General features: G+C 44.0%; 1 protein-coding gene across 4 annotated transcripts in view; it reads right to left on the bottom strand.

Annotated features, from left to right (window-relative positions):
• GRAP2 (GRB2 related adaptor protein 2) overlaps positions 1-24,057 on the bottom strand; it is a 74,827-nt gene that overhangs the window by 14,641 nt on the left and 36,129 nt on the right. For all 4 annotated transcript variants that reach the window (XM_066358472.1, XM_066358469.1, XM_066358470.1 and 1 more), the window contains exons 2-3: positions 10,798-10,889; positions 3,290-3,381 (exon numbers count right to left, since the gene is read on the bottom strand). In XM_066358472.1, coding sequence (XP_066214569.1) covers positions 3,290-3,381; positions 10,798-10,875 — 170 coding nt within the window. In that variant the 5' untranslated portion in view covers positions 10,876-10,889. The remainder of the gene's footprint in view (positions 1-3,289; positions 3,382-10,797; positions 10,890-24,057) is intronic.

Below are 24,057 nucleotides of genomic sequence, written 5' to 3'. Positions count from 1 at the left end.
AGGCACATATGAGAAGCAATCAATGATCAACTAAAGTAAAACAACTATGAGTTGATGCTTCTCATCTCTCTCTCCTCCCTTTCTTTCTCCCTTCCTGTCTCTGTCTGACTCTTTCTCTCTCTCTCTCTCTAAAAAAAAAAAAAAAAAAAAAAAAAAAAAGAGCTCTAGCTAAGATTTACAGATAATGGGAGTAACTGTGAGAACTTGTTGATGGAGAAATGAAACCAAACTGACAACTATTGTAGCTTACATGCATTAAGTTTGTGGAAGGCAATTGATTCATCAATAAAGAAATGAAACCAAACAAAAAAATCAAACTGTCAACTAGTTATTTTCTTTTTTATGGCAGTTGAGTCTTCAATAAAGAAGTGAAAACAAATCAGAGGGGAACAAACAATTGTCAACCAGTTATTTATCTTTTTTTTTTTTTTTTTTTTTTTGTATTTTTCCTAAGCTGGAAACGGGGAGAGACAGTCAGACAGACTCCCGCATGCGCCCGACCGGGATCCACCCGGCACGCCCACCAGGGGGCGACGCTCCGCCAACCAGGGGGCGATGCTGTGCCCCTCCGGGGCGCCGCTCTGTTGCGACCAGAGCCACTCCAGCGCCTGGGGCAGAGGCCAAAGAGCCATCCCCAGCGCCCGGGCCATCTTTGCTCCAATGGAGCCTCGCTGCAGGAGGGGAAGAGAGAGACAGAGAGGAAGGAGAGGGGGAGGGGTGGAGAAGCAGACGGGCGCCTTTCCTGTGTGCCCTGGCCAGGAATTGAACCCGGGACCCCTTGCACGCCAGGCCGACGCTCTACCACTGAGCCAACCGGCCAGGGCCTCTTTTTTTTTTTTAACAGCAAAAATTACCTTTAGCCAACTAGTTATATGGAGAAAATGTTTGCAGCAAAAATGCTTGCAACAAGGATGTCTACAACAAAGAGGTAAAGACTGTATTTGAAAGTACTTAGAATGGAAAAGGGCCAAGCACTTCCACAGGGGCCAGACAAACAGTGGCCACAGCCGCAGGGCAGGAGACCAGAAACCTCTCAACCACAGGAAAGCAAAACAAGTGTTTGCAATCACTCAGCAGCCAATGGTGGAACTGTGTCCTGGTGCTGCAAGGTGGCTGCCCAAATTGCTGCCACTGGAAGGCTTGTGTGTAAATTCCTCTAAGGTAAATGTCCAACAGGCACACCTTAGGATTCCTTTCTGAGCAAGTCCCAGTGCTCTCTAGAATTTAGGAATCTAAACAGACATGGGTGGCAGGATGGAGGTCCTTATTCCAGACCAGTGACTGCAGGGGAAGGTTGGTTGGGCTCTGATGGGCTAGAAGCAGAGAGGTTCTGGTGGTCACTTGCCTGGAGAACCTGCCTGAGTATTTGCCATACAACCCTAAGGGGATTTGTATAGGAAATTCCCGTTACCGTTAGATTTCCCATAATCTAACGGTAATGGGAAAAAGAATGGGACACGCTCCCCAGCAGCCACACCTCAAAAGAAATATATCAGAAGAGGCAGAAACCAGTGAAGGGATTATTTAGAAAATATGCATTTGTCAGGACAAAGCTGACTACACACCACATATTAAATGAGTGGCCAGGGTTTCAGTATTACATACCATTCCAAAGCTACTCATTCATTCATTTAACAGCTTAAAAAAAAAAAAGTCCTGGGCCCCCTCCTGGGCAGGGGTGGATACACAGTAAGCAGTACAGACAAGAACCCCTGCTCTCATGGAACTTACATTTTAGTGGAGCAGGCACAGTAGACAACAGAACAGTTACAACATACAGTATGTCAGATGATGATAAGAGCTATGGAGATAATAAAAACAAAGGGGAGAGATGGGGAGTGGGGGAGTGATTTAAAATACCATGAGGGGAAGGGCCTCACTGGGAGGGTGATATTCTAAATGTAAAGGAGATTGGGGAAGATGAAGAGAAAGCAGCAAAGGTGAGAGAGAGGAGCAGCCAGGAGGAAGGGTGTCCCAGACCCAAATGAACAAAAACGTTTTAACAGATGGAAAAGTCCCCCACATTAATTGTGCTGAAATGATGGCTAAGAGTCAACCACTGGGACCAGTAGTTCACTGTGACCTTGATAAAAAGGATTTGATTCCCAAGAGTCTGAGGATTCTAGAGAGAGTGGGAGGAGAGGAATTAGAGATCAGGAATATAAACAATTCCTTTGAAGAAGTGGAGTGGTAGCTGGAAGGGGGTTTTGGTTTTGGTTTTGATTTTGGTAGGATGGGAGGAACTGCAGCATCTTTGTTTGCTGATAGGAATGACTGAGCAGAGAGGGAAAGAAAGTTGACGTGGGAGAGAGAGGGAAATTTTTGCTAGAAGCATAAACAGTTCTTCCCAACAGCTGCAGGAAGGTAGTGTCTGAATGCAGTTGCAATTGCAGGAGGTGGGCAGATGCAGTGAGTTAATGGGGGGGACGGGGGTTGTAGAGATATGGGCTTTTCTGCTGGCTTCCACTGTTGCAGTGAGCCTGAGAGCAAGGTCATGGGCTGAGAGTGAGGTGGGGGAGGGGCTGGAGGTTTGAGGACAGGAAAGGTATGACGTGATCATCTAGAAGATTATAGGGCAGCATCAAGGGCCTAATGGAGGTCAATGGTCATTCTGCTGCTTCAGTGGTCAGCACCGGCTCACGGTGGGAGGTACTGCTGCACCTTCCCAGAGTCACCAATACCACTTTGGTTTTCTGTCAAACCTTTGCTCTTTGGCCTAGTCCCTGACTCTCAGACAAGATTAGATTTTTATCTAACCCTTGTGGTCAATTCTTGAGACAAACGAGAGTCAATCTCAAATTTTCATTTCCTCTTTATGAGGGGAATTTCCCCTTTTCTCCCATTGACTTCTCTCTTTGGTGTGAGCATGGTTTACGGAAGGCAGGCTGTGTTCACACACCCAATGAGGGCCCAGAATGGTTTGGGATCCCTGGTTAAAACGGAAGATAGGCTGGTAGATAATAAAGTGCTTTTAAGTAGCAGCTCTTGAAATGGGGTGGCCTACAGCCCCTCACACTGGAATGCTTGGAAACCTTGTTATTACAATTATAGATGATTTTAGTTTATAAACTTTAAATAGGCAATACAAGCACATGCTATAAACCACAAAAGAGAATGCAGTGAAATGCAAATCTTCCTCCCACCCCTGGCCTTCAACGATGTGGTACCCTCTCCAGAGGCAACCATTTTTGACAGCATCTTGGGTGTGCACAGGTAATTTTAGTAACTATTGAGGAAGTAAGGGGAGTGTGTATGGGTAGGCCCATCTCAGCAGGCTGCAAATACTTACTCAGGAAACTGGATGTCTATAAAATTCTTGGGCACATATCCTTCTTGGCTCCCAAGCTCAGCCTTGAACCACTCCTCTTGGTTACTTAAGACCTAAGTATGGAAAAGAATGAAGGACAAAGACACTGAAGGGAGGACACCAAGAAGCAAAAAGAAAGGGGCTGCAGGGCGAAGAATCCCCTTTGGGTTTAAAGAAAATAAACCGAACAAACCGCACAGCTGCCCAAGTGCGGGAGCAGCAGGGTGATCTTTGGAGTTTAGCTTTTCTTGGCCCTAAGCTATTTCTGTTCACAAGTGCCACCTACACATGGGACCCCACCATGGCATGGCCTCCAAGACCCAACACTCAGGGGCTTCCCTGAGCCCCTTTCTCCTTCTATTTTGGAAATTCATGTGTCCCATACCTCTGCACCTAATCTTATTATCTGGGATGATTATAAGAAGACAAGAGCATGTATTCCATATTTATTCTTCTTCTTCTTCTTCTTCTTTTTTTTCTTTTTGAAGCTGGAAACAGGGAGAGACAGTAAGACAGACTCCTGCATGCGCCCGACCAGGATCCACCCGGCACGCCCACCAGGGGCGATGCTCTGCCCACCAGGGGGTGATGCTCTGCCCCTCCAGGGTGTCGCTCTGCCACGACCAGAGCCACTCTAGCGCCTGGTGCAGAGGCCAAGGAGCCATCCCCAGCGCCCGGGCCATCTTTGCTCCAATGGAGCCTTGGCTGCGAGAGGGGAAGAGAGAGACAGAGAGGAAGGAGGGGGGGTGGAGAAGCAAATGGGCGCTTCTCCTATGTGCCCTGGCCGGGAATCGAACCCGGGTCCCCCGCATGCCAGGCCGACACTCCACCGCTGAGCCAACCGGCCAGGGCCATTTATTCTTCTCTGCCAGATAACCAAGAACCTTTTAAAAATTTAATTTGTTCTAATTTTTTTTAAACAAACATATTAAAACTTAAATATCCAAGTGGGGCCAGCTGTGAAAACAGTAACTCTTTGTATTCACACTCCATGTGGTCCATAGACCATTTGGACGTAATGTATGGTATCTGGAATGCTCTTTCTAAGCTGCTTTTAGAGCCAGGTCACAGGCAGGACCAGCAGTTCTGTCTCATTACTACAATATATGGTCCAACTTTGACTATGATCCCAAATGTTATGACCTACCTTGACTACTCATGTGACTGGCCAGACTTGGCTCTGTGGCTTACGGTTATTTCAGGAAATGTTTCACAATTAAAAGATATTTTCACAATCCTCCCTCTAAGAATGTTTCTAAAGTGTTTGGCATAGACTCGAACAATAATTCAAAATGAAAATGGCAGAGCAAAAAGATAGTAAGAACCCTGATGATGCCATTGAACCATGGAATTAGCTACCCAGGAACTCATCTACTTCTGGACTTTAGAAGAAAGATAAAAATCTTTGTTACTGTTTAAGCCATTTTTAGTTTCTGTTTCTTGTAGCTGAAAATGTCTTAACTGGTAGAAGTGCAATGATGAAGGGGAAAGCAGAGGATGGATAGGAAAGACTGCTTGGAGAAGAAGACATGTGGGTTGTACAGGCAATGACAGGAGTTACCCAGGAGACATCTGATGTCAAAAGAACTGCTTCTGGTATATGAGGAAATGCAGTGCAATCAGGGAGCGAAATGTCTCAGTCTCGTAGGAGTTTAGATCGTGGCCCCAGAGGTAGAAAGAGGGGAAACTAGAAACACCAAGCCTTGTGACCCATGTTGAAAGGTTTGATTTTTACGTTGAAATGTATGGGGAGCCACTAAAGGATGGGCCATGAAAGCAGGGAAATAACACAGTAAGAATTCGAGTTAAGAAAGAGTATTGCATCAGAATGTAGAGATAGATAGGAGGGGTTAAGTCGGGGGAGAAACTGTAGGAAGACGACTGTAGGCATCCAGGCCAGAGATGAAGGGGATCTGGGCTAAGAGCTGAGGACGTTATTTAGAGGAATCAGGAAACAGAATGGGCAGGATTTCATGACTGTTCATGGAGCTAAGGGAGACTGGGGATTCTGGAATGGCTCCAAATTTCTGGCTTGGGAGACTGAGTAGGTAGTGATGCCTTTACTAAAATAGAAAATATGGGAGGAGGAGCAGGTCTGAGGAAAAACTTTGGGACCTCAGATTGCATGTGGGTGAGTCCAAGTTGCCCCTGGGACCATCTGGGAAGAAAAGCTCAGTGAGCAGTGGGAGAGGTATGTCTGGGGTCAGCAGCGAGGCTGGGATTTTAGAGTCATACGAAAGTGGGTGAAGTGGAAGCCATGGGTCCCTTGGGTTACTCTCTCCCAGAGAAGAAAAAGGACTTAAAGAAAGCTAAGTAATTGAGAAGCAGTGACAACCTATTTCTAATATCTCTCCCCAGGTGGAAGGAAGGGGATAGTATGTTGAGTTTTGAATGAGAAGGTCTGGTTTCTAGCTTGGCTCTGTCACTAAATGTATGACCTTTGACAAGTCAATTGACCATCTGAAAAATGGGGACAAAAGAAAAACCAGGCTAATGCCTCACAGAGTTGATGTGTGGATCAAGTGAAACCTGTACCTGGAATTCCTTCAGAAAGTGTATGCTGTTTTGTTTTTAAAAGTATATAGTTCTATAAACTATGACATGAGGGAGGATTCCAGCTCTGAAGGACACAGAAAAGCTTATATAGTAAGTTCTGTAAAGTGGTTCTATATATATATGTTTTGAATTTAATCATTTGTTCTGAAGAAATAAAAGTGTGTCCCATATTTGAGTCCTAGAATTGCTGAGGAAATAAAACTTTATAGTTTCTAACACCAGATGTGACTGTTGGTATCACTAAGGACGTGTGGGTATGTGTATACTGAGAGGGTTATAAGGGGAGCAGAAAATCTAGGTCAGAAGAAGAACTAGGAAACTCGCTACAAGTGCCTGGTTTTCTAAAAGACACAAGGACATTTTACTCTGTGCCATCTGCCCAGATTTATGGCTTTGGAATTTCTTTCTTTTGTCACATGGGAATTTGGAGTTTGGTCTGGGTGGCAAATGTCAAATAGGAGAGTGAGCAGGGATGAGGTAAAAGAGGCTATTTGGAAACTGGCTCTTCACAGTAAGAACACACTTTGTACTTAGTTCTCTGACCTACAACCAGCTGTAACTTTAGTCATTGTGGCTCACACCCATCTACCTCCTCCAGCAACTAAGAGATTATCACACGAGGCCAGCTAAGTCTCCCACCGCTTGGTGTTCGGTCAGCCTGAGATCGTGTTCCCAGGGAGGTAAATTTACAGACTCGTTTTTGTGTCTAAAAGACAAGGTTTTAAAAATCCATTTTCTGCAAAGAAGAGTATTTAGGGGGAGGTGGTTTCCTCTTGCCGTTGTTGGCACAGGGCACCAGACTTCCTTTTCTCATCTCTCCATCTATCCGGTTCCCCTATCTCTTGTCCACATCATGTAAACCCTGAGCAGGGAGTTCAGCCCAAACACATGAGGTTTGACACTTCACTTTACTGTATCTCAATTCTTATAACGCTGCTTACCAGAATACATTTCTGCGTTACATGGCCTGAGACTAATTTATATGTGGAAAGAGGACAAAATGAACAGTTGCAAGAATTTTAAAATTGGATGGAATTACAGCTCTTCAAGACATAGCAGAAATCTGAAGTATTGAAGAAGTTAATGATTTAGGACTGACTAATTCTTAGTGCTTTTAGGTTGCTGTTTTAGTAGGAAGAAATGGGGTCGAGTCAGACGCATTACAGAAGCAGATAGATAGACTGGGCCAAGAGATGTGGTTTAAAACGGCTGATAAATTTAACTGGTGCTGTGTGTAGCTGCAGGTCCGGAGGTTTGTGACATGAACACAAAACACCCAACTCCTAACTTTTCAAATGTTTCTCCCACAGAACAGGCAGGATCAAGTCACTTGGCAGGAGTTCCCTATTTACCATCAATCAGTACCTCATGAGCACCTGCTGTTTGCACTTAGGTGCTGGGAGTACAGAGGTGAATAGGCTGGGGCCTCTGTCCTGGGGAAGTCACAGTCTGGAGGGGATGGGTTGGTGGTGAGCTGGGCAGACATTTTTTTGTACCTTCTAATGAAAAAGTTTGTTTAGTCTTTTATTTAGCAGTAAAGGCCAAAATAATAAAACCATCCTAGGACAGAGTTGCTGGGTCAGTCAAGAGATGAAAACAATTGTGAGACCCCTGGGGCATATTACCCAGCTGTGAGGGGCAGGGATGGACCTTGCAACCGTATGTAGAGACCTACAGGCAGGACCACTAACCACCCAGAGGCAGACATTCTGTGAGACTGGCCAGCAAGCCCCTCTCCATTTTTCTCTTTACTGCTACAGCTGGAATGGACAGAATTTGAAAAGAAAAAGAGTCTGGCCTTCTGATGGCATTCCAAATGAGCATGTGGAAATGCAATTTAGCAATTCAAGAAATGTACAAAGCACGTGTTTGGGACTGTGATTTGTATTAGGTGCTGGGAAGATGCAAAGACAGCTAGGCTCTGCTCTCAATTAGCTCACAGACCTGTGGGGTATCAACCACTCATTCACTTACCGCATATTAAGGAAGGTCACTTTCTGCTGTTCTAGACACTGAGGCAGACCCTGTCCTCTCCCTAAGAGAGCTTTGTTCAGTGGCCAACACATAATGGCAATCAGGATCCCAAGGGGTAAGGGCAGCAACTTGAGGTGGATGTACAGGGTGCATGAGAGCATGAAGGCTTGGCTTGCCCATTAATAACTGTCATGTGAGGCGAGATCCTAAGTGTTTCGAATAAAGTGTGTGTGAAATGCTGTGGAATTGCTGAAGAGGGAGTGATTAATTTTCCTGGGGCAGCAGGATGGGAGGAAGATTAGTGAGGGTTCTGAGGCAGAGGTGGTCAAATATGTGTGTGTGTGAGGACATTTGGCAGATGGGGAAGAGCTCGAAAAAGGATGGTCTGTATATTGCAGTGTGACCTGGGAGCATTAGTACACAAAGATGTGTGTGTGTGTGTGTGTGTGTGTGTGTGTGTGTGTGTGAGCACATGTGTTCATGCACGTGAGCATGATGAGACTAGGCAGTGGGTAGGGCCAGACGGCTTAGGTTTCAACCAATTGGTAATGGGAAACCACTGAATGCTTTTGAATAAGGAAGTGATGTGATCTGATTTGTCTTCTAGAAAGATCCCTCTAGGACTAGTATATAGAATGACTGAAGGAGGAAGATAAAGGGGGCACTGATGTCAATATAGAGGCTGTGGCAATAGTCTAAACAGTCAGAGGCAGCAGGAATGAGTAATGCTGATAATGTGGCCATTTATTAAGCATCCTCTTTGGGAGGGGGCCATGACTTCTAATCCATTCCACAACCTTCCAAGATAGATAGGGCCTCCTCCACTTATGGATGAAGACACTGAAGCTCAGAGCGGGAAGTGACTGGCTCCAGGCCACACAGCTAATAAGCTGGAGTTCAAACTCAGACTTATCTGGCTTCACAGTCCATGCTCCTTTTTACTGCATCAGGCTCCTCTCTAGCAAAAAAGGGGATTGCTTGAGAGATTCCATGAAAGAAAAATATTCAGAGGAAAGGAGGAGAATATTTGCAAGTCATACAAAACTCCATTCAGATCCTGGAGAGGGACAGTTAGCAGTGTCACATTCTACAGGCATTTTAGTAGCATCATTATATTCCACATTATGAACATCACTGGTGTGTTTTAAAGGAATGCTGGGGGTAAAAGTCAGGTTCCAAAGGGTTCTTGTGGAATGAGTAGTAAGTGAGGGAGTGGAGGCCGCCAGCATAGAGAATCTGTCCCAGTATTAGCAGCAAATACTGGAGAAAAAAAAGAGAGGAAAGAAATTGGAAGCTGAATTGAGAAGCATAGTTGGGGAAAGGTTTTTTTCTTTTAACTTTTCTGGGGAATAGGGAAAACTTAAATGGGTTCTGTTTGCAATGGGAGATGAGTGGTGGGAGTTGACCCCTTCCCAAATCTATGGTAACATGTTCACAACCCCACAGATAAGGGAGAGACTGCTCACCACATGGCATATCCTTCTGTGACTTGGTAAGATCCCAAAGAAATGAAGGTCACCTCTTCCTGGGTCAGCAGCCCAAGGACATTTTGACCTTGAGAAGCTCCAACGTCAAAGGCACACTTTTTTGCAACCACATTACTAGCTCTTGCAAGGTAAGAACAGTTATAAGAGTAAGCCCTGGCTGTTTGGCTCAGTGGTAGAGCATTGGCCTGGCATGTGGATATCCCAGGTTCAATTTCCAGTCAGGGTACACTGGACTAAGAGACCATCTGCTTCTCTACTCTCCTCCTTCTCTCTGTCTCTGTCTCTCTGTCTCTCTCTCTTCCCCTCCTGTAGCCATGGCTTGATTGGCTCGAGCGAGTTGAACTTGGGCGCTAAGGATGGCTCCATGGCCTCTGCATCAGGAGCTAAAAAAAATGGCCCCTGTTGTAACAAAGCAACAGCCCCAAATGGGCAGAGCACCGCCCCCTAGTGGGCTTGCTGTGTCGAGATCCTGGTCGGGGTGCATGCGGGAGTTTCTCTGCCTCCTCTCCTCTCACTAAAATAAAAATAAATAAATAAGAGTAATACTGGAGGTGTTCAAGTTCTAAACCAAGTCATCCTACCTGGTTTGCGCTCCAGACACTTTGAGTCACTCTTTCACATACTGACAAGTTTCTTTCTATAACAAGCATATTTTTGTAGTAAGACATTGGTGGCCTCAGGGCTGCTGGGCAGGCCCATGTGGGCTGCTGAGGGTCAGGGATCAGGATAGCCAAAGGTGCTCTGAGGCCAGGCAGGAGGCACTGGCATCACAGACTCCCTGGTGGCCTCTTGAAAGGCTTGTGCTTTTGCGCAAAACAAAGGCTAAGATGTAGTCTGTGCATGTGGGACATGAAATTTGGGAGAGGTCTAAGGCCTCTTCAGCTCAGCAAGTGTCCACTACGACTCAAGTGCAGGCTGGGTGTACATAGTCTTTGTTGAGCCCTGTCTCCTCCAGGTGCCTTTCCCAGGCTAGCTCCAGCCACACCCTCCTCTTGTAAGTCTCAGCCATGCTGTGTCTCACAATACTCACAGAACTCTACATGGGCTTGTTCATTTCTGAGCTTTAGCTAAAAGCTCAGCTCACCTTCATTACATCCCTAATAAGTGACGTTAGCACACCTGCCTACAAATCCATCTTTCAAGATGGGATCACTTGTTCCCTCACCCGCGCTCCCCAAGCTCTTACATAAGAACACCTGTAACAGCACTTTGGATGGAGTTGTTTCCCCCCTCCCCCACAAGCACCTCAGGACAGGGATGATCGCTCATGTCAGCTAGATTTCCATTGCCTGCCTGGTAGATGGCACACAGGTGCTCAGAAGGAATCTTTTTGGTTGAGGTGAACTTCTTTTTTTGAAAGGAAATGTGTGTAGTTCTTAAGAAACAAAGGCATAGATTGTCAGGTTAACTCAGTGACCAGACAGAGTAACCTAACTCCCTCCCCATGGATCCCCTGCACCTCACACCACCTACCTTCAGAATATCTCCAGTGTGAAAGCTCAGTTCATCCTCGCCTGAGGCAGTGAAATCAAACTTGGCGATGGCTTCCATGTTGTAATGGGAGGCTGGAAGAAAAACAATGTGGTCACTGTGCCTTTCTCTGGGAGCAGGGCAGCAGAGCAGACGGTGCTGCACAGCAGTCTTAGCGGTTGGGAGGCGAGTGGTGAGTGTGTCCAGGCCGGAGAGGAAGGCCAGGCCTACAGTGAGGATTCCTGTTTTTGAGAAGAGCTGCCACCGCCTTTAGGACCTGCTTCCTGGTATCACTCTCTAAATCCCCAGATGCCAGGAGCAAGAAATGAAAGCCAGAAATTGACTCTCTTTTCATCTCCCTTTGCCTATCCCTGTCCATCACCATTTCTGAGGCATCTCCATTTCTGGTTGATAAAAAAGGAGATGTACTATTGTCTCTTACTTGAGGCCTGAGGGGCTGGACCAGAGGCTGCCCTTGTCAGCTATCTTTAACTATGCAGTGTTAATTAGATGCCATTCTATCTTTTAAGTCTGAATCATTTAAGATAATTAGACAGCATTGGTCAGTGGGGAACTTTGGGTCCTTCTGCATGGTTTGAGAGTAGAAAGCATTCTGGTTTTAGAGTTGAGAGTCTCAATTAGTCAGCTTCCTTATTTTATTAGTATAGTGTAAGCCAAGTACATTTGGAAATTTTCCACTTTAATACTTCTGAATTGAGTTAAAATATTGACCTTTCCTAGTAATAGATGAAACCCGTGTAAAGATAAATAGGTCAGCTTACAAATGAAATATAGGTTTTTGTTTAAAAATACAGTAGGGATGTAATAGAGAGCTGAGACCTGATTCTGTTGGTGAGTAGCTGCATAATCTTGTGCAAGTAACTAAACTCGTTTTCTCAGTTTCCTCACCTGTACAATGGGGGTCATAATAGTCAACTAATAAGGATGTGAAATAAAATTAAATAATAGGTGCAAAATGTTACAGAAGATCAAGCTAAGTAGCATTTTTGTATTAAAATAATTTGATGAGTCTGACCAGGTGGTGGCGCAGTGGATAGAGCGTCACACTGGGATGCAGAGGACCCAGGTTCGAAACCCCGAGATCGCCGGCTTGAGCGTGGGCTCATCTGGTTTGAGCACAGCTCACCAGCTTGAATCCAAGGTCGCTGGCTTGAGCAAGGGGTCACTCAGTCTGCTGTAGCCCCCCGGTCAAGGCACATATGAGAAAGCAATCAATGAACAGCTCAGGTGCTGCAACAAAGAATTGATGCTTCTCATCTCTCTCCCTTCCTGTCCATCTGTCCCTATCTGTCCCTCTCTCTCTCTTTGTCTCTGTCACACACACACACACACACACACACACACACACTAATAATAATTTAATAATATTAATTTATCCTCAGTGAAGGCAGCCTGGCTAATAGCAGCACAAGTTTTCTTCTGATTTCTTCTATCTTCTAGAAACATTTTTGATGTTTATTCTCCATGTCCCTCAAATCCTTTAGTCCCTGCTAAGACAGCTTACTGTTGGAACACAGTCTTAAAAGCTATTGTTTGGCATTTATGTTTTGCAAAATTTGCCTAAATCCGAAACCCTCTAGGTTAGTAACCCCCACACCTAATTGACATTCAGCAACCAGTAAACTGGGACAACTGTTTTCTCAGTAGGGATTTCTGCCCAAGTAACAAGATTTGGGTAAATAAGGAAGGTGGCCACTGCTGGTGGGAGGGCACAGCAGCAGAGATCAAGGGGATTAAAGCTGACTGCCGCGGTGGTGATAGCGAGGGGCTCATTTTTTTGATTTTCCACATTTGCTTGGTCATCCACAGGCAATTTGTAGGGATGAATATTACCAATCCCAAAGATAGATATTAAACAAAAAATATTTCAGGAGCCAAAGTAAAATGTCATTGTTAACTGTCTGAAATTTATTGCCAACCAAAACTATTTTCAAACCAAAAAAAAAGTATACTTTTTGTCACTTTCTTCAATATCTGTCCATCTAAAGCAAATTAAAATTTTTGTGACCTAGGATGACCCACTCAACAGGAAGGCATATTCTGCCCTCCTTAGTGAATGCTAAATGTCTTTACTGATTTGATTCACGCCATTATTTTAACATCCAAAGCTTCCTCTAATTAAGGCTTTGCCTCTAGTTGGCACCACATTAAGATGTGGTGTCTGTGGGTCACCCTCATGGTATCAACAGTAGACACTGGTCGCCTTAGGAGATCAAGTGTCAGGTGAATGGTCCTGAAAACCAACATTCTATTTCTATGCAAATTTACCTTAATAAGCAGGATGGAGACAAGGGAAGTGCAAATGCTAAACATATTAGAAAGTCACATAAATTAGAGATGAAAAGAATATTCCAGGCATGCTTTAGATATGTCCTTGAGTTTAGGAAGATCTCTCCCACACTACAGGTAACTCAGATCAGGCCTTGGTCAAGGCTGGCTGTAAGTCACTTCAGTGAGAAGCTGAGGCAGAAGTAGAATTGCTTCTGAATAGTGGCACTTTTCTCTGCTTTCCCAAGGAGGCAGGTGGTATGCCAAAGCCAATGACACAGGCACATCACAGAGCTCCCCAGCTTATAATATTAATCCTGGCTTTAAAAAACCCAATTAAATAGGCCCACTCTTCATGAAATCACTTTGAAAAAATTTGATTGCATCCGTTTCCATTTGTGAGATGAAATCTGTTCAGATGTTGCTTGGTAGGAGAAAGATGTGCAGGGCAGAGTGGGGTATGCTCTGTTTTTGTTCAAATCACAGGGCTTTGCAAATTTCCCCCTTGAATTACCCTTCTGCTTCCCTAATATCGGAGGATGGTAAATGGGCCACCCCTAGGGGTCGGTCTCCTGTTTGATCATATAAATGAGGAAAAATTTACATCCCATTCCTCTATAGCCATTAGTTTTAATTTTGAAAAGTTTTACATTGCCTCCACGGAAAAAGAATATTGAACTAATGTAATTTATTTAATACTTATCTATTTGTTTAATAATCTATACCTACCACCACTGTACTTCATCTGAGAAACAAAAAATATATATATGATGGAGATAAAAACATGGTAGCAACAATTTCAAGATAGAAGAGGAGAAAGAGATAAGAGAAAGAGGGAGGTGAAAGAGAGGTAGAGAACAGCTGTCTCCTGAATTCAAGAATGCAGTGGCCCCTTTTTTATTCTGTTTACAGTAACAATGCTTCTAACCACAAAGGGAGATGAAGACAGAGCCGCCTCTTCTGAGAACCTCCCAGGTGGATTAAATGTGCATTTCCTGCCAGTGATCAGCTTTAGAAATGGCTGAAATGCTACTTGCCATAGAGTGTGAAAGAGAAGTGACAGTATCCAGGGGCAGCCAAGCCATCTCCAGCAGCCTACCTACCCAACCCCAGTGACAATGCCATTTGGCCAGGCATCCCACCTCAGGACCGTGCAGGGCTCCTGACCTGACTGCTACCTCTGCATCTGTCTCACCAGCCCTCTGCATCTGTCTCACTTGAAGAGGATGAACTGCACGTAATACCCATTAGCAGCCCTGTGACACAGATCTGCCTCACCATAGGGCAACACCACACATGATTCTCCCAAGCATGATTCTCTCTGTCCTTGCATTTCCATTTAAATTTCATCTACCACCAAAAAAAACCCCTGAAAAATATTCAGCCTATATATCAGGAATGCTTACCTACTTCTAAAATATAGTACCACAGAAAATGAAAACAGAGACCACGAGACAGTTCTTTAAAATATCCTTAACTGATGTCATTTTCCTAGATATGAATATCTTGTCACACATAATGTCAATATGCAATGTTTGTGAAAATGCAGTTGATGAAGCATCTCATCTTCTGTAATTTCGAATACTGCTCTAACAACAAAATCATTTAATATGAAATTAGTTAGATTTTGCAAGAAGAGCTCTTAATAACAGAACTCACAGCCTTGCCCCCTCCTTCCTTTAGTGATTTAGTATCTGGAGCCATTAATAAGGTTTGCATTTTTTAAATCCAGAAGGTATTTAGAAACCTTTTCTGATTTTTAAATTTGATTTGTTCATGCAGATATAGTTCTATTAGAATACTTTATTTTACCTTAAGATATTTGTTGCACAGGCAGACACTGCTGTATTTGGACATTCCTATTTCAGCTCATTAAAAACTGCAAAATCAATCTGTATCATGTACCAAACTGATTTAAAATAAATCTAAATGGTTTTTTTTGTTTGTTTTTTTTTGTATTTTTCTGAAGCTGGAAACGGGGAGAGACAGTCAGACAGACTCCCACATGCGCCCGACCGGGATCCACCCGGCACGCCCACCAGGGGCGACACTCTGCCCACCAGGGGGCGATGCTCTGCCCCTCCGGGGCGTCGCTCTGCCGCGACCAGAGCCACTCTAGCGCCTGGGGCAGAGGCCAAGGAGCCATCCCCAGTGCCCGGGCCATCTTTGCTCCAATGGAGCCTTGGCTGCGGGAGGGGAAGAGAGAGACAGAGAGGAAGGTGGGGGTGGGGGTGGAGAAGCAAATGGGCGCTTCTCCTATGTGCCCTGGCCGGGGATCGAACCCGGGTCCCCCGCATGCCAGGCCGACACTCTACCGCTGAGCCAACCGGCCAGGGCCAAATCTAAATGTTTATTGAAAAAAAAAATCCTTAATTGAAAGCCAGATTAAGTGGATGTATTCAGAAGCATGTAGTTACCAACAAAATGGTACCAAGAAAGAAACTTCTTGAAAGATTTCAGCTCCTCCTAAGTTTGCTATGAATAGCCAAGGTTTCTGTTTTATGCATCTCTTAAAAAGAGCAATTGCATAACACCAGAAAGCTGTTTGAAGAGTCAGGCTCAAGACCCATCGAAAGAGGAAGCTGGATCCTAAACTGAATCAGTGACACCACTTCCTATTTTTCTGGGGAGAGTTCTAATTTGAAGATTATATTACTTGCCCCAGTTTATGCTGTAATTCAGTTAAGATAATAACTTGGGGTGAAAAAAAGAAGTATTGTTTTTTTATAAGTACAGTCAACTCTTGAACAATATGGGGGTTAAGGGAGCTGACACCACACATAGTTGAAAATCTGCGGGCCCTGGCCGGTTGGCTTAGCGGTAGAGCGTCGGCCTGGCGTGCGGGGGACCCAGGTTCGATCCCCGGCCAGGGCACATAGGAGAAGCGCCCATTTGCTTCTCCACCCCCCCTCCTTCCTCTCTGTCTCTCTCTTCCCCTCCAGCAGCCAAGGCTCCATTGGAGCAAAGATGGCCCGGGCGCTGGGGATGGCTCCTTGGCCTCTGCCCCAGGCGCTGGAGTGGCTCTGGTCGCGGCAGAGCGACGCCCTGGAGGGACAGAGCATCGCCCCCTGGTGGGCAGAGCTTCGCCCCTGGTGGGCGTGCCGGGTGGATCCCGGTCGGGCGCATGCGGGAGTCTGTCTGTCCCCGTTTCCAGCTTCAGAAAAATACAAAAAAAAAAAAAAAATCTGCGTAAAACTTATGACTCCTCAAAGTTTAGTTAGTCATCCCTTAGTATCCAAGAAGGATTGATTCCAGGACTCCTACAGATACCAAAATCAGAAGTTGCTCAAATCTCCTATGTAAAGTGCACAGGTCAATGCATACAGTAGGCCCTCCACTCCCAACATCAGACTGAAAACAGTACAGACATTCATTGAAAAAAACAATGTTTAAGTAAACCGGCATAGATCAAACCCCTGTTGTTCAAGGATCAACTGTGTTGCTTGTAGCATATTTATCAGGACATTAGCAACAGATATCATTTCTATAAGTTTATCTTGCACATGAAATATGATAGAATAGTGAGGAGTTAACATTTTAGGATTTTGGTGTCGGGAGCCGATCAACGACTGCTGGCTGACAAGGTCACAGCAGGAGAAGACCCACAACTGCTGGCTGACAAGGTCACAGCAGAAGAAGATCAAAAAAAAGTCACAGCAGAGAAGACCAATGGCTGCGGGGTGACAAAGTCACCGCAAAAGGAAAGGCACAACGATACTTCCCCCTTTGACTTTTTGAATTAATCTGGCCTTATATCCCCCCTTTTTCTGGGTGTGTGCTATTATTTGTGGCACAGGGATAATAGTACCGTGCTTTCCCTGTAGATTTGTAGTAAATTCTTTGGAAATGAGACAGAAGGTGTAAGTTCCACAGAAAAGCCTGTAAGCCCCTTGAACTGGGCTCATAAACATAAGAGGCTGGCTATGATATCCTTCGTAAAGGGTTAAGTTTGTAGGAGAATTTCTTACTAATCATGTTAGAAAGAATAGATTGTGACTTGTGTATGGGTAGAAGGCAGTGGCTGTGCAGAGCACCTTTCGGCCTTCACTTAATTCATCATTTTTCCTCCCTAGCCTTTTCAGGTGATAGAGTAGAGAAACTTTCCTTTCTTCTTGCTTATTTGATCTGCAGATAGTGGTACACTCTAAGAATATAGTTAGAACTTAACTAGTGTGTGAATATAGTAAATAAATAAAGTTTGACTAGACAATAGAATCTTAGGTAAGGTGTAATGGAATGGCCCGTTGCATGGCTTGGGATGGGAATGCAGTCAGCAAGAAAAGAATGTTTTGCTAAGAGACTTGTTTTATGACTGAAGGCAGTTGCTGGGCTTTCTCAGTGAGACACTCTCATGAGGTTTGTATTCTCCCCAAATTTCTTTCTTCTGATAATGAGAGGTATGGGGGGCATCCATAGAAGCAATAGCAATTAATGTCTTCTGAAATTATGTTGCTACTAAGCTATCTTGCGAGTGCACTCTATATATCTTTAAGTAAAAGTTACTCTTAATGTTATGTCAATTTCTTAATGGGCAAGCCTTTTGTTATCTTGTGAGAAAAGTCAGGACACTGCATAAACTCAAGGCCATTTGCCTGAGCAAGCGGTGGTCCTTTGCTAGTCCTTAATGATTTTGTCTGTTAATCTCTCTCTGCCCCTTGACTCACAACAACAGTAAAGTTGAGTTATTAGTTAGTACTAATCCTTTAAAAGCTTTTACCGATGTTATCGCTATTCAAGTTATTTTTTAATTGTACTTTGAATGATTTGCCACCTGATTTGTAGTTTATAGATATAAATTAACTGTTATCTGGAAACATGTAAACATAGTGAAACAGAAGCAATGATTAATACCATGTAATTGTAACTTGGTGTGTGTGTATAAAAAAGGAGCTGTACTAGCATTTGGCAGAGATGCCTGGCAGTAAATGCTAACTAGAGAATAAAGAGAAAGAAAAGAATTCGGCTCTCTCACTTGATTTTGCTGATGCCATCTCCTCCTGTGGGACCCCTGGATCCCCCCTGGGCTGGACCCCGGCATTTTGGCTATAGCTATGAAGAGAAGCTTGGCTAACAATGTAAAGTTATAACAGCCACTGAACTTCACCTAAGGCAGACACTTGGAATCCACAGCCTTTCTATTTGTCAGGCAAAGCCCCTCCTGGAAACAATGAGGAGGCAGAGCATTTACTGCCCCTGGAACTGATGGGTCAGCTCAATGACATTTCAGATGCAGGAACCCTTTGCCCTGCCAGGAAAAAATGATTATAGCAAAGCCTCACTGTAAACAATAGATATGTTCTTGAAAAGTTATTATGAATAGAGTATTTGTAAATGGAATCATATTAGCATGCATATGGAAACTCATTCCATAAAAGAACCCTGTGGTGAATCCTTTTACAAAATGAAAAGAAAAATTTGTTATGCAAATCACTACCTTTTAATTGATCTCTTTTAAAGTCTGGATGTTCCCTCACTGAGTCTTAAAACAGAGCACATCTATATAACTCTTGTAGTACCTCTCACCCTGGGTTAAATAAATAATAGTTTCCCCTCTTCTTAACTCTCAAAATGCTTTTAAATAAACCTTCTTATTGATATACAACCTTTCACTTTGGACTATAGGATAAGGGCCAGAAAGGAAATATTTGGGCTTTGTGGCCATTTGGTCTCTGCCACGACCACTCAAGGGTGCTGATGTAGCCGGGAAGGCAGCCAGAGAGAAGAGTAAAGGAATGGGTGGACCTGGGTTCCAATAAAACTGTATTTATGAATGCGGAAATTTGAATATAATTTTTATATGCCACAATGTACATATTATTGGTCTTCTGATTTTTCCACAATCATTTAAACATATAAAAACCATCTTAGCTTGTGCTCAAAAATATGTGATGGGTTGAATTTGGCCTACTGTCCATAGTTTGCCAACCCCCAGCATAAACATTGCTATCTGTATCCTGTCTCTCCTATTAGTTTGTAAACTTCTTCAGGAGAAGGGTTGTAGCTTAGTGGACAGGGTGTGGGCTTAGGAGTAGATGGACCTATATTTGAATCTCAGATGTGCCATTTACTTCCCAAGTGTCCTGTTTCTTCATCCATGAGACAAAAGTAACCATACTTGCTTCATTGGAGGTGTTGTGTGTTAATCTGTATAAAGACCTAGGCACACAGTAGACATCCAACAAATGCTAACAGTAGCTGCTGTTGTTATTTCTTAGATTCCCTGCAATATCTAGGCAGTGCTTAGAAGGCACTTAGTACATGTTTGCCGAGTGAATAAAAACATAATAAATGACCTGCCACTAGAGTTACAACTGTCAGTGATTTCCTCAGGGAAGGGCAGCAGATAGGACTTATTTACATGGATCAATTAATTTCTTGCTCAAAGGTGCCCTGACTTCTCAGCAAGCTAGCCAGAGATAATGAAACACACAACTGCACTACAGGTCTGATTTATTTAATCCAATAGAGGGCAATGGTGCACCCTAAACCATTAATTCCATCTTGTAACTTCTTTGCATCTTGAGTCCCAACAACCTTTATCTAGACAAGTTTCCCGATTGTCCTCATTGTCTCTTGTACATTTGAAGGCATAAAAACTTTAACATTTAACGAGTCTAAAACCCTTAAAATATAGAATCACTTAGATGAAAAAGAACTGGAAGCCATCTGTTCCTACACATTTCCTGATGCTTAAATTCCCTCTGACTGTCCTGAAAAGGTGGTCGCTGTTCATCTATCTCATAGTGACTGCTTTTGATTCTGGAATGGTTTGTATTGAAACACCTACTGCGTGTTTTTCTTTGTCTGAACCTTACAGTTGTGGCCAGAGCCTTTTTGCCTCAGTTTATTTCAGTGTCCTGTTCCTCGGTCCAATGCCCAGTAAAAGGTAATAAATTGAGGCAGAAAGGCTCCAGTCACACCTGTAGGGTTCAGATAAAAGAAAAACATACTGTAGGGGTTTCAACACAAATCATTAACCTTGAAAATTTGTAAGCATGGGATAAACAACTACCTATAACTCACCTGTCAGTCACTGCTTAAACACTCTTCTAGAGCCCCAAACCATTCTATTATGGGGGGAAAAAAGTGTACAAAAGAAAAGCAAATGACTGGGTCTGGCTGAATAGCTCAGTTAGAGCATTATCCCGAAGAGCAAAGGTTGTTGGATTGATCCCTGGTCAGGGCACACACAGGAACAGCTCAATGTTTCTTTCTTTTCTTTCTTTCTTTCTCTCTCTCTCTCTCTCTCTCTCTCTCTCCCTTCCTCTCTCACTGAAATAAATAAATAAAAATTTTTAAAGGAAGAAAGAGAGAGAGAAAGAAAGAAAGAAAGAAAAGCAAAAAGTTGGGCCAAGAGATCAAGGACTGGCCTTTCCTCATTTTGGGTTCTCATATGACAACATTTTTGCTCTATTCTATTATTCTATTCTATCATATTCTATTTCCTTACAGGAGACCTCTTAATCAGCTGGCCATGTTGGAAATGTTAACCCTCTCCCTGAATATCTAACAAGGCTTAATTTTTTTTTTACACTGTACTTTTTCCTGAATTACTTCTAACTCATGCTCTAAATTAGAGACCACTCCTCCCCAAAAAACTATTCTAGTAAGATCTTCCTTTTGGGTTCTCTGGAGACTCAGCTCTGTGGCCAGGTGCAGAGGGTAAAGTGGGAGTTGAAACATGGCAGCTACAGCCTAGCTTGCAGGTAGCCATGTACCTGGGACTGGCCTTCAGGGGCCTCTGCTTTAAAAGATTTCTAACCAATAGCTCCTTTGCTTATCTGGACCTCCCAAGACCATTTCTTTTTAGGCTCAAGATCCCAGGGGAATAAACAGCCTTTTCAGGAGGAGTACCTGGCCTGTTTCCACAGGTGCTCTCTCTGTAGGAAATAAACATTTCTGATTTTACTGCAACCAGAGTAGGTCAAGAGAAGCAAAATATACCCCACCATTTCTGGTTGGTTGGCTGAGATGTCAGTACCCTCTGAGAGCCTCCATTTCATATGCTTCTATGCACACAGGACATTTCTATTTTCCTTTTGTCCCCAAGGGACTCATGATTTCCTCCTCCAAAGCCCCAGGAAAGCATAAATCCCCTTGCATGACAGGCAGGGAGAACACATGGAACCAAAGGGGCTCTCCAAAGCTTGTCTGAGAACAGCAATTCTTCATGGCTGATCTGCTGATGCCAGTCGTGGAGACTACAAGGAGGGGAGGATGAAAGAAGCCTGCAGGGCATTCCCCACCTTCCTGTATAGGTGTATCCCACATAACATTCATCTCTGGCTGCTTCACTTCTGAGGAAAGCAGCAACAGAGCCACCTATGATGACAGGGAACTAATAGGCAGTGGGTTTTTCACATGAAATAGGAAACACGGCAGGAGAGGTATGCTGCCTTCTCCTTGGGCATCAGGCTCAGCCCTCAGTCCCCCCTCAGGGAAGCTGGCTTTACACACTCTGACCTGACTCTGCCATTGTGCCTCCTGCAGAACCTCTGCCAACTTCTTAGTGTTTCAGGCCCATCCTTTGGCCTTGCCTTTAGAGTTCTTCCTATTTTCCCAATGGGTATCATCTCCCAGCTAGAAGGTTTCTAGGTTTGAAAGCCAAATAAATATACTTCAAAGACTTACAGACAAACTTCACACAACTGGAGAGTTCCTCTAAATCCTGTAGATCCTTATTTAATCAAATTGTTAGTCTGCAGGTCCCTGCCTGTCACTGTGGATTAGGGAGATTTCATGGGTCTCAAGGATGCTTTCCTCTTTTCAAATTAGCTCTTTTTTTCCTACTTAAGGTTCTTTTTGGCAGCAGGATAGTGAGCGGAGGGAACAGAAGAGAAAGGGGACAAATCAGGGGACTTTCCCAATGCAGGTCCCTTCCCCTCCTCAGCCTTGGAAATTGAGTGATGCCCAGACAAAGGGTCATCTGCTTTTCGTTTTTCTCATTTATTTTTTAAAAATGATTTTTTGTTAAAGTATAGTTAACATACAATATTATATTTCTTCTTCTGATTATTTATTACCTCACTCTTCTTTAATCATCACCAGTCTGGCTTATAAAACATAACTATTTCTAAGTTCAAAGCATGTCACATAAAATCTTAATTGTCTTCAAATTTTCTGTAAGAAGAATACCTATTTAAAAAAAATGTAATAAATATATTTTCTCTCAAACTCAAGCAAATTCTATCCTTTTCTTCCTAACTTGCCACTCTCTGCAAGGTGAGGTTGCCTGCAACTGCGGAGGTCCATGGGACGTGGATGTCAGAGCGACCTGGTTTCAAATCTCAGGTCTTACTTGCTAGCTGGGAAAACTTAACTTCTCTATGTTTCAGTTTCCTCATCAAGAATCCAGGTCATGGCCCTGGCCGGTTGGCTCAGTGGTAGAGCGTCGGCCTGGCGTGCAGAAGTCCCGGGTTCGATTCCCTGCCAGGGCACACAGGAGAAGTGCCCATCTGCTTCTCCACCCCTCCCCCTCTCCTTCCTCTCTGTCTCTCTCTTCCCCTCCCGCAGCGAGGCTCCATTGGAGCAAAGATGGCCCGGGCGCTGGGGATGGCTCCTTGGCCTCTGCCCCAGGCGCTGGAGTGGCTCTGGTCGCGACAGAACGACGCCCCGGAGGGGCAGAGCATCGCCCCCTGGTGGGCAGAGCGTTGCCCCCTGGTGGGCGTGCCGGGTGGATCCAGGTCGGGCGCGTGCGGGAGTCTGTCGGACTGTCTCTCCACGTTTCCAGCGTCAGAAAAAAAAAAAAAAAAAAAGAATCCAGGTCATAATCCTCACCCCACAGCATTGTAGGGAAGACATGGAGAATGCTCAGCTCATCGTTGGTGTTTGACAGTTTAGTATCTTTTCCTTAAAGCATTTTTGCATCTCTGTATCTACCATCTTTTCTCTTAGAGAATAGCATTTCAAAACTGTTTTTAAAAAGTGTATATTCACTGAGCATATACACTTCTTCAGCTTTTCAAGTCCTGGGTTTTCTTCACTCTCCGTGGGCTACTGCTAGCTTCTCTCTACTCACCATGGGGCCCTGGATGCAAAGTCATTGGAAGGTACAACACTCTTGTAATCAAAACAATCCAGTACATAAAGAGAGAAAATGGCACTAACCAAAGGGAAGTAGAGAAATGGAAGGTAGAGAAACAGAAAACTGATTTGGCTTCTAAAGCTTGCTGTGGGCCCAGAGCTCAGTCACTGCATAGCTATCTTTAAACAGGAAACCCTGGGGCAGTCATGTTAGTAGAGCACACAACCAAGACTCACCTAAGTCTGAAAATAACTAGCTAAGACTAAGCTCCATTTATTGATATGGTCACATGCTAAGGACTTCACAAGGGTCACCCTTTGCAACATAGATTATTATTATCATTATCATTCACATTTTATAGCTGAGAGACTGAGGCGAGAGATGAGCGTCCCTGTTTGCTGCCTCCTAAGGCTGTGCTCTCTGCTTCATTCAACACGGGGCTTCTGCTAGTCCTAGCAAAATGGTGATAGTCCTGCACTAGTTGGGGATAATTACTAACTAGCTTAGGGCCCCTTGAACCATCCAGGGTGACTGTCCTTCAGCCAAGCAATGGATGGCAACAATTCTCACATACCCACAAAATTCAAACCCATTACTCCTTGGTGAAAGAGGCAAAGACTATAATAAACTTGGCTCACCTCAGACCAGTCAATCATGTGCTTTAACGCAACTGCAGTAATGGAAACAATCTCAGTTAATACATTTATAAGCTACCGCTCTGTTATTTTCCTTTCCTTTCTGTTCTGTGTTCTCTCTCTCTCTTTTGCTTCCAATCTTTCCCATTATCAACCATCCCCACAATATATTCTGCTTTACTCAAGTTCTTTTACTTTCTCCTCAAAACACGACTCACTAACCATGAGTCTAATTAGAAAAAAAATCTATATCTAAAATGCTTTTGTTTTTAAATCGCCTTCATTTTCTTATTTAAATGATACCGTAAGAAAACA

The sequence above is a fragment of the Saccopteryx leptura genome, chromosome 1 (assembly GCF_036850995.1).
Source record: "Saccopteryx leptura isolate mSacLep1 chromosome 1, mSacLep1_pri_phased_curated, whole genome shotgun sequence".
Classification (NCBI taxonomy): domain Eukaryota; kingdom Metazoa; phylum Chordata; class Mammalia; order Chiroptera; family Emballonuridae; genus Saccopteryx; species Saccopteryx leptura.
The sequence above is the reverse complement of the archived record's forward strand: the minus strand, read 5'-3'. Positions and strand labels throughout refer to the sequence as shown.